Here is a 15,048-nt window from a genome sequence, read left to right as displayed (position 1 = left end):
TCCTGCCTTTGATCCGTCTTTGTGGTGGAAATGAGTCAAAGTTTGGGTATTATCCCAGAACGGGTGGAAAGCTAACACCGTTCTGGCCCAGGAGCTGGCCCAGGAGCTGGCCCAGGAGCTGGCCCAGGAGCTGGCCCAGGAGCTGGCCCAGGAGCTGGCCCAGGAGCTGGCAGGTGAAGCAACGCCCGTCACGACCACGGTCGAGAGGCACAAATTAGGAAAGGGTACTGGGTTCGATTCCCCGGCCGGGCGACCGGGGTCCTTTCAGTGTGGAGTTTGCACGTTCTCCCAGTGTCAGTGTGGGTTTCCTCCGGGTTCTCCGGTTTCCTCCCACAGTCCAAAGACACACAGTCAGGCTGTTTAGATGTGCTAAATTGCCCCTGGGTGTGTGTGATTGTGTCTGTCTGTCTGCCCTGCGATGGACTGGCGACCTGTCCAGGGTGTATTTATTATTACTTTATTATTAATTATGACATTATTTGGCCCTAATATTTATTTTTCTATATTATTGTCTAGTTCTTACGGAGCCCCACTGGTGACATACTGTATAAATAAAAATAATGTGTGGCCACAACTTAGTAAAGCGTGAACAAGGTCCTGTTGCATGGCCACGACTTAATAAGGGACGGGAATGAGATGATTAAGTCGTGGCCACGACTTAATCATCTCATTCCCACACCTTACTAAGTCATGACTGCACATTATTTTGATGACACCAGTGAGGCTCTGTAAGTTCTTTGTAAATATCTAGAACCTGTTGGGCATTTCAGTCTAATTTAGTGAGATGGCTGTAAGTCTGTGGTAATTTCAGTGAAATTGAATTAAATTCACACTGTTACCCAAAAAAGCGACCTGGTACTTCGGCACCTTGATTTCTATGCTGATCTGTCAAAATATCGTCCATCCTCTTCAAATGTTCTGTTAGTTCAGAGAGAACGTTTGTCTTCAAGCAGTTACAGCATGTTCTACTGCTTAAATACGTGTGTTGATTGTTAATAATGACTGGTAAAAGTTAAAAATGAGCTTTTATTTAAAAACTGAGAATTACAAAGTGTCTGTACAAGATTCAATAAGTTAAAATAAATACAAAATCCCTCGTTTAACAGCCGTAAAGAGAGAGACGTTCATATTTCCGCTCACAGAATCAGACCGGCGTCCGTCGCTGCACCTGGGGTTTCTACAGCATCTCACGGTCCTGCACTAATAGCTCTCTCATTAAACATAAAACCTTTACACCCCGACAAACTCACCTGTCAAATGTAAAGCTGGAGTTAAACAGAGATACAGAGGTTTATTTACATTAGCTTTAAAGGATCTGGAGTGAATACAGAAGATATGGCTTCAGGATTAATCACAGGGCCTCCAAACCAGAGGAACAAAAAGAGGAATGCAAGGTTTTCCTTCTGAGTCCGTGAGGTTTTATGAAGCTCCTCAGTCCCTGAAGACCTCAGAGTTTCTACCAAAACAGAAACTGTCCGTGTTTAGTCTTTGGGTCAGAAGTTGGACCACTCACAGGGAATCGGCCTGAAGGTCACTTCTTTGTTCTCCAACAGTAGAAGGTCATAGCGACAAAGGGGTCTGGAACAAGACAAGGAAAAAGAGAAGACGGGCTTAATTTCACAGGGTTCTCGTTTATCAAAGTAGGAGTAGAAAGTGTTCTAAATCTGTGAAAACAAAGTAGAAAACATGGAATTTTGGAATTCATGAACTGTGCACAGCTGCGCTCAATGAACCACGATGAACTGTGCAGATACGTTCATGTCAATGTTGTCGGAACAAAACCTCGTATCTCTGAAACGGTAACTTTACAGAAGAAGGAAAAAACCTACTCTACTTTTAATGTAAGTCAATGGAACCAGACGTCTTCCCAAAGTGTTTTGGGCTGTTTCTTTTGGCCCATTCATCATGAAATTTACACACCATTTAAAGGGCAACGGGTATTTTCACATTATGTCAAAAACTGAAAAAAGACAAAAATGGAGATATGAGGGCTCAATTTAAAATATAATTAAGTAAGAACTTAAAACTATTTTCAGAACTGAGGGGTGGGAGATGAGGTAGTATCTCAAATTCTACATACATTTACTGTACGTTTTTTTAGCTGTATCCAACTATCTATAAAGTAAATATAGGTGTTATGTTTGCACACCAGGTGTCCAATGATAAACTATACAGTCCCAGGCTCAGCCAGGCTTATTTACATAAAGTCACACCCCCAAAGACCTATATATGGTAAACGACTTCCCCTTAAACGTCCCTAGTCGTCTATGAAGCACATCGTTACCATACGAAGAAAAATATGTATCTCCAAAACGGCAACTTTACAGCAGAGAGCAAAACCGTTCTTTGTTTTTAGTGTGAATTAACATGAGATTTTATTCCAAGTATTGTTGGATCATTTCTATTGGTCCATTCATCATGAACCTTCACTCATTGTAAAGGGCAGCTGCTCAAATGATGAAGTAGAATTGTGGCATTTCTTTTACAATACATATCAAATCAAATCACGTTTATTGTCACATCACATTTACACAAGTGGACAGTTCGTGAAAATCTTAGGTGCGTAGCCCCCTTATATATATATATATATATATATATATATATATATATATATATATATATATATATATATATATACACATACACCAACTCTGAATATACACATATACATTAGAATTGGACTATTCCTGTAAGGAAGGCTCTCCAGACTGATTGGAATCTGTGTTACCCGTTTTACTCCAACACAAAAAACCAGAATCAGAGTCAAAAACAGTCCAAAAGTCAAAACACCAGGAAAGTTCACAAAACAGTAAAAGCACCAAAATGAGACCCAAAACCATTCCAGGGTCAAGGTATTCCAAAACCATCAGCAGTAGGGATAAACTGGCAGTACTTGGCAGTGAGCCAATGTACTGGAGGTCCTTAAACAGGCAGGTAAATGAGCTGCAGGTGAGCGGTCAGGGTGTAACTAGGGAGTACGTCAGTATTCGGGTGAGGCTGACCTCTGGTGGTGAAGACGGGTATTACACCTGACAATTCCAATGTACAGTTGTACAGTAACAAGTTATGAAATGTGCTGCTGTTCACGTTCTGTATGTGCAGTTAGTCTGAGGGAGATAATACATGAGATGCAGGTTCTCAGGGACAGAACACTGATAGAGAACCTTCCAGATTGTACAGGATATGGACAGAAGACGTACAAGATGTCAGTCTATATGTGTGAATACAGGTTAGCTGCACAAATTCGCACCTATTTTGACTAAACTATGGTAGAAATGATACAAGGCTGCTACTGTTTATGTTCAAATTGTAGGCTCGTCTCACAAATCACAAACAGACTTGATTACGTGGAAAGACTTTATGACTGCTCCCTGGGCGCCATGGATAGGGCTGCCCACCGCGCCGGGCAAGTGTGCTCACTGCCCCCTAGTGTGTGTGTTCACTAGTGTGCATGTATGTGGGTGTTTCACTGCACGGATGGGTTAAATGCAGAGGTCTAATTCCACAGTGTGCAAACACAGTTGGCAGAAAATGGCTCTAAACTCTAAAGAAGAGCCATTTGGTCCTTTCAACAAAAATCAAACCAACATTTTATGCCCATTTTACCAGTAAGCATGTCTGAGCATGTGCTAATGTGCTAGCGCAGGCTGAAAATATCAATGACTTACAATATCAAAGGCTTACTTTGCTTTTCCCGGTCCACCTTAAACGGTGCCTGAGGCACCAGAATGTAACTACTGAACCATTTAAGGTGGAACGAGAAATTTTCAAATGAGAAGCTGGAAAGTGAGAAAACGACTTCAGCCTCGCGACTTTAAGTGTTTGATAGTTTCTCAGTGCAGATTAAACGTATCAGGAAACCAGCTGGACTGATTATAAACACTAATAAGTCCATTCGTCCCCAAATTATCGATGTTCGTCTTAAATCTCTCTCTTTGCCGTTTCGTAGCTACTAGCTGGGCGAGACTGTCGTCTGTGTTGCTATGGTGACCAGCCGTCTGCGCTGATCTTCAGGGTTAAAGGGTGAATCAGCAGTTCTACATTAACTCCAGCGTTTAAGACCATTTACTGTTAAACTGTGTTGAAGGATCAGCAGAGCTTTATTTTACTGTAGAGGAGGATTATTTTATTATTACCTGCTGATCTGATTCAGCCGTGGAGCCGCAAGGGGGCAGTAAAAGAGCCACAGGCTGATCAATTTGCATAAAAGGTAAACATTCTGCGCATAATTTTCCCTCAAGCTTTCTCTTTCTGTTGAACGCCGATGGCATGAAAATGATTGAAGGGGACAGATCAAAGCCAAATTCAAAAGTGCACCCTTACCTCAGTTTGTGCTCCAGGGGAAGAGGAGTGAGGCGTATGCGGAGAACGCGGAGTTTATACCGAGGTCCAAACACGTTCCCTGTTCTGTATTTCAGAGTGATTTTCTCAGCCGGCTGGACATCCCTGTCAAACTGCGCCAGCAGGCTATTCTCAGTGTACTGCTCGAACTTATAAGACTTGCTGGGATGGAGAAGAAACAGACAACACACTCAGACTCCGAGTGATGGGATGCTCCGTGCTCACTGCTCTTATTGGACTGAGGTTAATACAGTAATGGAAGCTTCTGTCTGTGTATGGCAGTGCCATAGCTAGGGGGAGCCTGGAAACTCTATGACCCCCTCTTTCAATTGGATTGTGATTGGTTCCCAGGTTCCTCACGGTTGTGAAAAAATGGTCCTTTTTGGGAGATGCTATGCAAAAGCTACTAGTTTACCTCTGAAGTTGCTGTTTTTTTAAAAATGTAAAAATTCTGTTTTTTTGATAGGTAATTTGAAGATATTTGAGCAAGATTAAAATTTGTTTTGTACAAAAAAACCTACACATTTCTGCTACAAATAAAAACAGAAAATAAAATCGAGCGTCTACCATTTATTAGCAACTCAGTTGAAAGCGGTGCAGTGCAAATTTTTAAAGGAAAAAATTCTGCAACCTTATTTCAACAAAAAATTCTCCTGTTTCATTGAAGTTCAGCAAAAGTGTGTAACTGTATCACAGCTATATTACAGCTGACCTGTATCTGAGTGTCATTAGCATAAAAGTGAATGGCAACATTGTGTTTACAGACTTCGTACATATTGTTGGGGCTGTAAATAAAGTGAACTGTAAACACCTTAAAACGGAGCCTTATGGGACACCACATTGCCCTCATCAAATTTCAGAAAACTTTCCATTTACACTAATTAAATGAAAGTGGTCTGTCAATTAGTCTGTCTAAGCCAACCATGTTTTCAAGCTGGTCCAGTAAAATGTCGTGTTTTGGTGAAGTCTCTCCACTTTAAGTGTTTAGACAGACTCACTGATCGATTTCAGCCGTTGTCTCCTGGTCTCCTTTCCGTAAAGTGATGCTTATGTAGCCCCATCGTGCTTCTGAGTTCCAGGTCAAAATATCAACCTTATAACCAGTTTCTGGAAAAATAAAAAAACGAAATCTTTATGAAAAATTGTTGTAATCTTGAATCAAGCATGATGAGATCGGAAAGCCCATTGATTAAGTTCAGATATTTTGTATGTATGGTTGATTTGAAATTTGATATACACTCACTGGCCACTTTATTAGGTTCCATTGCTTGTTAACACAAATATCTAATCAGCCAATCACACGGCTGCAGCTCACTGCATTCAGGCATGTAGAGGTGGTTAAGACGACTTGCTGAAGTGCAGACCGAGCATCAGAACGGGGAAGAAAGGGGATTTAAGGGGCTTTGAACGTGGCGTGGTTGTTGGTGCCAGACGGGCTGGTCTGAGTATTTCAGAAACTGCTGATCTGCTGGGATTTTCACACACAACCATCTCTAGGGTTCACAGAGAACGGTCCGAAAAAGAGGAAATATCCAGTGAGCGGTCAGTTGTGTGGACGAAAATGCCTTGTTGATGTGAGAGGTCAGAGGAGAATGGGCAGACTGGTTCCAGATGATAGAAAGGCAGCAGGAACTCAAATAACCAACCAGAATCTCTGAGGAACGTTTCCAACACCTTGTTGAAAGTCTGACATGAAGAATTAAAGCAGTTCTGAAGGGAAAAGGGGGTCCAGCCTTTTGCCTTCAGAACTGCCTTAATTCTGTTGGAATTGGAACTTAATGTACCTAATAAAGTGGCCGGTGAGTGTATATGGAATGTACATTTATGTACATGTACACTTCTATCACTCAGTGGACATATATGTCTATGTAGTGAAGGTTGAGCTCACTGCAGAATGGAGTTTCCTTATTCGTAGTAAAATATGTCATCGCCTGGTCCATCTTCACCAGCGAATCCTTCCAGCGAATCACATCATAGCCTTTGAAGAGGAAACATGACAGAGCAGCTTATTCAACAAGAATGTGCCTCATAACAGTTACTGTATAAACCATTCAGATCATGATGTACATCTCAGTACAGATCCTGTCAGCTGTGAATTCTTATCTGTCAGATAAGATGTAAGATCTGTCAGAATTACAGTCAGAACTGGAAGAGGCCCTTTACACCACTGTTAAAAGTGTGGAATCACCGTTTCCAATAAAAAAATCTTGTTTCTGATATAAAATTATTCTGTTACAGTGCTACTGAAACACGGCATGAAAAGCAAACCATCAAATTAAGACATTTTCAATGTGCAGAATGATGAAAAAGCTGAATCAATACAAATTCTTAAAATCTAATTTTTATTCTGAATACTCTGTATTGAAATGTGCTGATCAAATCTGTGGAGGACAACATTTCAAGAATTTATGATAAATTAATAAATTAAGTTACTGTGTAGTTTTACTACAAAACCTTCTGTTATATATATATATAAATTATAAAATTATATATGCAGAGAGAGAGAGTCTAAATAAGTTAACACGTCCTCTAATTACAATTAGCTGAATTTAACATATTGGGGAAAACATGAAATGTGTCCTGTGTGAAAGTATAATATGGTATAATATCCATTTTATGTTTTAACCTTTTCAATGTTTAAAGTTAAAATAAGCAAATAAATGACAAATCGTGCTTTAAAATATGCTGATAAAATACCATATTTAATCAGTTGCACATGCAGGAATCGTTTACAGTCAATATGTATATATATATCACTGTCAGAACAAAACCTTGTATCTCCAAAATGCCAACTCTACAGGAGAAGGAAAAAACCTACTCTAATTTTAATGTAAGTCAAGGGAACCAGACGTATTTCCAAGTCATTTTGGGCCGTTTCTTTTGGTCCGTTCATCATGAAATTTACACCCAATGTAAAAAACTATGTGCATTTTTAAATTATGCCAAAAACTGAAAAATGGAGATACAAGGTTTTGTTCCGACAACAACGATATGCAGTATATAAATATTAAGTGACGCTTATTAGTCCCACAATGGGGAAATTTCACCTCCACAGCCCAATCCGCAGGGCCCGGGGAGCAGTTGGGGGTTAGGTGTCTTGCTCAAGGACACCTCAGTCATGGACTGTCGGTGCTGGGGATCGAACCGGCGACCTTCCGGTCACGAGGCTGGATCCCTAACCTCCAGCCCACGACTGCCCCCCATGATCCACGTAGTTTTCATATTGTGGACTATTATGTTCCAGCAGAAGCAGAATTAATGACTATTCTGTAGATGTAGATGTGATTCTTACCAAAGACTGGACATCCGGCTGACCCGAACTGCGTACAGTTCAAACACTTCCCGTCTAAGAAGTCCGAGTAACTGGAGCAGGGATAGGCCGTGATTGGGCAGGTGTTGTTCAGAGAGTACAGGAAGAGAAACACTGACCTCTGGTGGTCACACTTAAAATACTTGGAACCTGCAGAGATCAAAACACTGATAATCAGCCTGTCTGCTTTGCGGTTTAGTGCAGTTCTTCAGGTGAGGAATGCATCCAAAACCCGTATCCGGATCAGACTCTTATCTTCATCAGACCGAGATTAATCAGCGCAGCCTGAGCGTGTCAGACTTCCAGAGCGCTTGTAGTGTTTGTGTACATTAAAATAATTTTATCTTTCATCTTGACACTGAAATTGCTATTTATCTGAACTCAGTGATGTGCAGAGCTCTGGATTGACACATGCTGAACACGCCATTCCCAGGAACTCTGTAACAGGAGAGCTTGTTGTTGTTTCGGTGCCAATGTGCTGGAAACCAACACGCCACACCTGAACTGTCTACTGCGGCAGGCAGGCCCGTCTCCGCACTGGGTGAAGGTAAGCAGCTGCTGAGGGCCTCCATAAGTCAAGGGCCTCACTGAAAATACAGGTGAGATATACTGTACGTGCATAATGCAGGTGTTAGTGTTATAGATAGAACCAGTTTTGGGAGAGTTACTCAAAGTAACCCATTACCACCTATTCATTACTTCTACCACAAAATATGATCAGATTACTTTAACTATCAATTCCAGGAAAAAAGTAATCTCATTACTCATTACCTGTTACTCTGTGCCAGATTATCTCACTGTACTCCAGGGATATGCCTTAAAATAAGCTAATTGATCTGAGTTAAATTCATTTGATCTTGAGTTAAATTCACTTAATGAAGTCATTTCGGCAAAAACGTCTAAAAATTAGACATTCATACAGTTAAATATCCTTATAATACACTAAAAAAACAACCTGACAATGAGAAATATTAGAAACATTGATTAGATTTAAGATGATTTCCACAGTGTCGATGGTTGCATGACATTCAAAAATGTGCATCCAGGGGGCGCTATTCCTGTCTTTTGCCCTATAATCAATGAACCTGCCATGAACTGCAGGATTCTGGCCATAGAATCTCATAACAAGTTATTGGCTCAAAATCGACATGTTAAAAACAACATTTCATTTAAAAATAATGATGATAAAAAATGAGAAAGAGCTGAGAAGTTAGTGTTTCTGAGCAACGCTGAAAAGCTTCTTTATCCCAGCAGTAAACAAAATTAGCTTTCTCGGTGGGCGATATCTTCTAAAATGAGCGTGAAAGTTCAGAAGGAGCCAAAGTGGAATCCGTTCTGTTTGTGTGGTGTAAATAATAAAGTCTGGCGCAGGGATAAAACTGTCAGACTGTGTAAGATACACTACGAAAAATGTTCAGCCTGGCCCATATTTCAAATGTTCCTCAACATTCCTCTTCATGAGATTTCTAGACTTGTTAACATCTTTTTCCATTCCTAATGGTCAAAAATCTGGGCTCAAAACTTGGTCAACCCCTTAAAATCCCAGTCTTATTACATACTAAGGCTTACCAAGACCTCCATAGCTACAGGGACTTCAGTGCAACCTGGCTGAGCCATTCTTAGATTATAGAAGTGTGTAATAATACTCTGGGTCCACCAGAGGGCACTGACCATTAAAGGGGTTTCACTCAAACCTCAACATTTCCCTGCAGAGCTTTTCCACGGCAAATGAGACCAGGTTATTAAAATCTACTGGCTGGGTAAAACGTGAGGCCTGTATTTGGAGTTGTGGGGAGATGAATCAGTCACTGACCTGAGAAGATGGTTTTAGGACAGCCTGGCTGATCCGCTCCACCGTTCGCGTAGAAGTCAATGTGGCCCAGTGGTTTCCGAAAACCAAGAGCTGAGAAAAAGCGTTGGGAGATGAGCCACTATCGTTTACTCTACACAGATCAACTGCACTGTACATCTCTAGATGAACTCACAGTCCATGTCTGTGTGCAGGACATCTACGAACTGAGCGTCCGTCTTGTCCAGGCGGTCTTCTGGAAGCTTCCCTGTGAAGGACGGGCCTGCAGGATCCAGAGCTGGATCAAACATGCAGAGTTCTTCAGTTAGAAATGTTTAGAAAAGGTTTGTTTAATTTTCTCTCTCTTAGTTTATTAGTTATATTCTATTACTTAGTTTATCTTAGTTTAATATTTTATATTATAGTTTTATCTTATATATTCTTTAAGAGCATGTAAACAGAAGATGCCAGGAGCCGATGGGGAAGATGCTGAGCTTTACACGGCAAATAAAAATCCTGCCAAGTAAAATCATCTACATGGTTGTGCACTTATTATAAGATTGATTTCTAGACTTTTTTTATTTTACCAGTTTTTTCCTCAAGAAAAATGATCTCACTATAGTGGCAGATGATTTGGCTGGTTTCAAGCTCATTTCTTAAAACAAGCAACATTATCTCTCAATATCTTGAGATTTATCTACTTATATCTACTACATTCTACTAGAAACACTTAAAATATGTCAGAAATGTTTGAATATAAGTGAAATAATCTTTGATTTTAGTTCAATCTAAAAACGATAATTATATTTATTGATGATATTTAAGATGATTTTACTTGACAAGACACCCTTTTTTTGCACTGTACTCAACACGATTACACTGACCAAACAGTTATGAAGTAAATCTGACGGCTTCACTGACCTTCACGCATTTGTTAAGTCTGGAAACTCATTCAAACCCAACAAACAAGAGATTTTATTTTATGTATAAGCCCTGTGAACACTGCTATTATATTATTATTATTATTATTATTATTATTATTATTATTATTATTATTCTATGGGGTGCTTCAGGGGCCCAATCACTAGAGGGAGCCCAAGAAACAAAGCAAGCAAGGCTGGACGTCTCATACCGGTGATTCTGCCGATGTTGCTGTTAAAGTTAGCCCCTGTGAATCCTGCGATATGAGCCCCCAGACTCACTCCGATCATGTGGATGGAGCTGAGAGACACTCCTTCGTCCTGCAGGGAAGAGTTCATGGTCAACAGCAACTTAAAAAATGTGCAATAACTATAAAATAGAAAAATTCTAATTGAAAAAATAAGAATTTAAGAGCAGAGTCATCATTACATTCAATATTTTAATCAATATTTTCAACCATTTATAACACCACTTATGTGTTGGTGTACAAACACAAATGTTTGGGAGCATCAGTTCTGAGCAAAATATCAATAAGCATTTATTAAAAACATCAAACATTCCACACTGTACTGTATTTGTTTATTTGTATTTATTTAATGTGATTTAAAAAAATTTTTTGCAGTGATTTGATGTTTTCTACTTAGATTTGCTGGAAAAAACACACTTACTGCCACAATAAAGAGTTTTAAACCCTTTTCCTGCGTAACTGACTTGTAAAGTACCGTATATGTACTATAGTTATCTCAGTCACACACAGTGCACAGTAACCAAGCCTCATGCTAAAGTTTCCACTCATCTGGGTTAAAAATTAACCCGGATTATAGGCGGCCTGTTTACTCGACCATTGTGCACACAGTTACTGACCGTGTTCGGACTTGTAATTAAACTCTAGATGGAGTAAAGCTCGCTGGACTTGGACTGAGCACAGAGAGACTTTCAGGAATGTGTGTACATGCAGTTGCTCAGTGTGACGTCACCAAAGGCCTCAGGGCTTCAAAAAAAAAGATCAAATCTTAAAGGATGTAACTTGAAAAAGAAATGAATGTATGTATGAAAATGAATGTAAATGCATAATGACACGATATTTAATTTACTTTTTAATTAATTGTTGAAATATTTAAGTAATTATATTATATTATATTAAATAATATAAATTATTGTTGTATCTAAAATAACAAAGATTGTTTAAATGGCAGGTGAATCCAGATTCTTGATCAGTATTTTCATAACATAAAGACAAGGCATCAGACTAAAGTGTTAACTGTGCTCAATCAGGTTCCCACCTACGCTTTAGAACCGCAACTCACAAGAGGAAGTCCAACCACATCGGCGAGAAATAATGATTTACTCCAGTGACAGTTCTGAAGGTTATTTGAGGAAAAGCCTCATATTATTTCTTTCTGTTCATGTTTCTGCAGCACTGGCTTGTGATATATTTATCCACACGCCCTAACATGGTGATTCCCAACATTACTTATTTAAACACTTTCATTTCTCACAACCAGCAAATTATTAAGCCGTGTTCAGTAAGAACAGTTAGAGCCGTTCACAGTGGTGGTGATAGGAACCAGACGTCCCTCTAAAAGCTCCTACAGAAAGTTCCATGAACTGGTTCTGAGAACTTCAACTCCATTCATGGTGGAGGGAGACATGCAGGGCGCTGTGCGGCAAAATAGTCCCCAAAGAAAACTCATTATTCCAGATTTTCCACTGTTTTCCATCATCAACATTCCATATAAGCCCAGAAGACTCGTGTAGGTTCTCTGGTGGTTCTGGATGGTAAATAAAGTGTCTATATCTGTGTTGTCGTCATGGCGACGCCTGGTTCCCATCAAAACCACTGTGAAGACATCTGGACCAGGTCACACCAAACCCTCTGAATCACTTAATTATGCAATAATTTTGACAAATTGGTGAAATTCCACTTTGACATCTCTAATAGACCTGATTAAAAATGGACAAAAACTATGAAACAGCTGAAAGCTTTAGAAGTTTCTACTAGAAGTTGCTGGTGATGTGATTTTTTGTTGTCTTTTTTTTTTTTTCTTAATGAATTTACATCAAACAGAACTCATTATAATATCACACGAGATGTCAATACGGTGTATACAGGCCTTAAAGTGGGATTTTGGTGGTAGGGAAGCCCTATTTTGTCCATGTGTGTCAACAATGAGGGGAAAATGTTGGTTATTTTATATGATTTTATATGAAGTTCTCAGTACTGATATTATAAAAACTGTTCAAATGTGTTTGTGATCATGGTTTCATTTAGTCACTCTGTTTTGGCATCAAAATTATATCAGAATATCTTGTTTTCAGACAAAAAATGAATTAACAGAAAAAAAAAAACAAAACACAGAAGCCATAATATGCAGTTTTCATCAGTTTTGGAGGCCCCAGAGTTGAACTGTGTGTGTGTTTTTCGTAACGTGAAGGTAAACAGTTTCCATCAGGGAGAACCGAGTGGCTCTGAAATCACTTTTTACACACAAGCAAAGTTTCAGTTTCAGATTTATTTACAACTTAGTTCCAAGTTTAAGTTGAATAAAAACTGGCTTTAAACTCAGGATCACAGATGAGCTCCTTTACTATGTTGATCTGTAGGCGTCTGTTCATAAACATAAACCAGCCCAAACTCATTTACTATAAAATGAAATGGTGTTTGTAGAAATTCAGAAAAAAGCCGCGTCAGTCTCGACTGCATATGTGGACATATTTCTATATTGAGCTCTATTTACACAAAGTTAGGTTAGTTCATCATTTATGTTGAACAGACTCTCCCAAAGTTTTACGCTGCTGCGCTGACGTTGAACCGCGTGCTGCACTGGGTCGGTATGACCAACAGGTCAAAACCAGCTCTAAACAAAGTGACCGCTGGGCCCTGATTGGTGCTCTGGCTTTGCGCTTCTTTCGTTTTGACATGTTACGTTTTTATACACACAGAAACCAAAAGGAACGACAGATTTCTCAAAATGTAGGAGGAAAAAGTCGGATATTAGACTCTGAAATGTAGTGGAGTGAAAGGAAAAAGTCCAGAACGGAGAAACTTCAGTACAGATACACCAAAAATACTAAAGTACAGAAACCAATTACATTTACTCAGTTACTCAGTTACTGTCCACCACTGTGGCTTTCAGGGCAGCAGAAACTCAGTATATTCCGTGTTGGTCATTAAAAGCCCAGAGATTTTTAGGCGCCGTGTGTTGAATCGGTGTGATTTGTGTGTAAGGAGGAGGGAGTGTTAGTGAGGGGAGAATGCAGCTTTCAGATGAGCTAAAGCTTAAAGATGTAGCATTACCTGATGAATGAGGACTAGATTTACCCCCATAATTCCTACCTGCAGCTTCTGGATGAAGTGGGTCAGGTTTACGGCGACTCGCCGTGTGTTCTCCACCACTTTCAAGTAGTTGATGTTGGTGGCCCCTCGGTTCCAGTCCACCACGATGGCGTTGACGTCTTTACGAGCGAGGATGGCCTCCACAACCCAGTTCATCCAGATCGGTGGAGAGCCGGTGGGCCGGTAGCCGTGGATGATGAAGATGGTGGGACGAGTCACATTCAGTAAAGGCTCACTGAAGGGGTTTTCTGAGTCGAGCAGGTGGCCACAGGTTGCATTAACCCGTGTGTAGAGCAAAAGCCGGACTTGGAGAGTTGATCCAATGATGGAGTGTTTGAGGTCAAGATCGGTGATGTTCTCACACGGTTGAGCTGCAGGACGAGCAGAGAGAACGTGCGTTTAGAACATGCTGTGTGGACGGACGGATGCTTGAAGGATGGTATGTACACAGTGACCAGTGTACAAATGATCATTTATATATTCATCTTTATTAGAAACACCTACTTCTTACTTTCACTCGCTGGCCACTTTATTGGAAACACCAATCTTATACTTCCATTCACTGGCTGTTTTATTAGAAACACCAACTTTGTACCTTTATTCCCTGGCCACTATATTAGAAACACCAACCTTATACTTCCACTAAATGGCCACTTTATTAGAAACGCCTACTTTTTATGTTCACTCACTTCCCACTTTGATAGACCCACCCACCTTCTAATTCCACGAAGTGGCCACTATATTAGAAACTCCTACCTTATGGTTCCAGTCACTGGCCAATTTATTAGAAACAAAGCTTCTAATTCCACTTAGTGGCCACTTTATTAGAAACACCTACTTTGTACTTTTGCTCACTGGCCACTTTATTAGAAACACCCACCTTCTAATTCCACGAAGTGGCCACTATATTAGAAACATCTACCTTATGCTTTCCCTCACTGGCCACTTTATTAGAAACACATAGCTTTTAATTCCACTTAGTGGCCACTTTGTTAGAAACACCTAGTTTTTATGTTCACTCACTGGCCACTTTATTTGAAAAAGACCTACTCCATACTTTCATTCACTGGCCACTTTATTAGAAACACCCACCTTCTAATTCCACGAAGTGGCCAAGATATTTGAAACACCTACCTTATGGTTCCACTCACTGGCCACTTTATTAGAATCACTATAAATACTGGTATACTGTGATGATGCTAACAGAAACTGACCTTCCACCAGCTGAGCTGTAAGAGATGCTTGCAGTTTGGAGTAAGTCCTCCTCAGCTGAGTGAGGTGGTCTGAATGGGCAATAACTCCTTATCAGATCAGTAAGATCTGCCAGAGCTCAGTAACGCGTTAAGAAGC

At 40.0% G+C, this 15,048-nt stretch overlaps 1 protein-coding gene across 1 annotated transcript in view; it reads right to left on the bottom strand.

Moving 5' to 3' along the window:
- Positions 1 to 1,012: 1,012 nt before the first annotated feature.
- Positions 1,013 to 15,048, bottom strand: part of lipia (lipase, member Ia) — a 31,306-nt gene continuing 17,270 nt past the window's right edge. Inside the window, exons 3-11 of the mRNA XM_017686314.2 lie at positions 13,699 to 14,069; positions 10,573 to 10,681; positions 9,637 to 9,738; positions 9,465 to 9,554; positions 7,634 to 7,801; positions 6,230 to 6,319; positions 5,340 to 5,448; positions 4,324 to 4,503; positions 1,013 to 1,578 (exon numbers count right to left, since the gene is read on the bottom strand). Coding sequence (XP_017541803.1) covers positions 1,494 to 1,578; positions 4,324 to 4,503; positions 5,340 to 5,448; positions 6,230 to 6,319; positions 7,634 to 7,801; positions 9,465 to 9,554; positions 9,637 to 9,738; positions 10,573 to 10,681; positions 13,699 to 14,069 — 1,304 coding nt within the window. The 3' untranslated portion in view covers positions 1,013 to 1,493. The remainder of the gene's footprint in view (positions 1,579 to 4,323; positions 4,504 to 5,339; positions 5,449 to 6,229; positions 6,320 to 7,633; positions 7,802 to 9,464; positions 9,555 to 9,636; positions 9,739 to 10,572; positions 10,682 to 13,698; positions 14,070 to 15,048) is intronic.

The sequence above is a fragment of the Pygocentrus nattereri genome, chromosome 16 (assembly GCF_015220715.1).
Source record: "Pygocentrus nattereri isolate fPygNat1 chromosome 16, fPygNat1.pri, whole genome shotgun sequence".
Taxonomy (NCBI): domain Eukaryota; kingdom Metazoa; phylum Chordata; class Actinopteri; order Characiformes; family Serrasalmidae; genus Pygocentrus; species Pygocentrus nattereri.
This window is presented reverse-complemented; position numbering and strand designations above follow the sequence as displayed.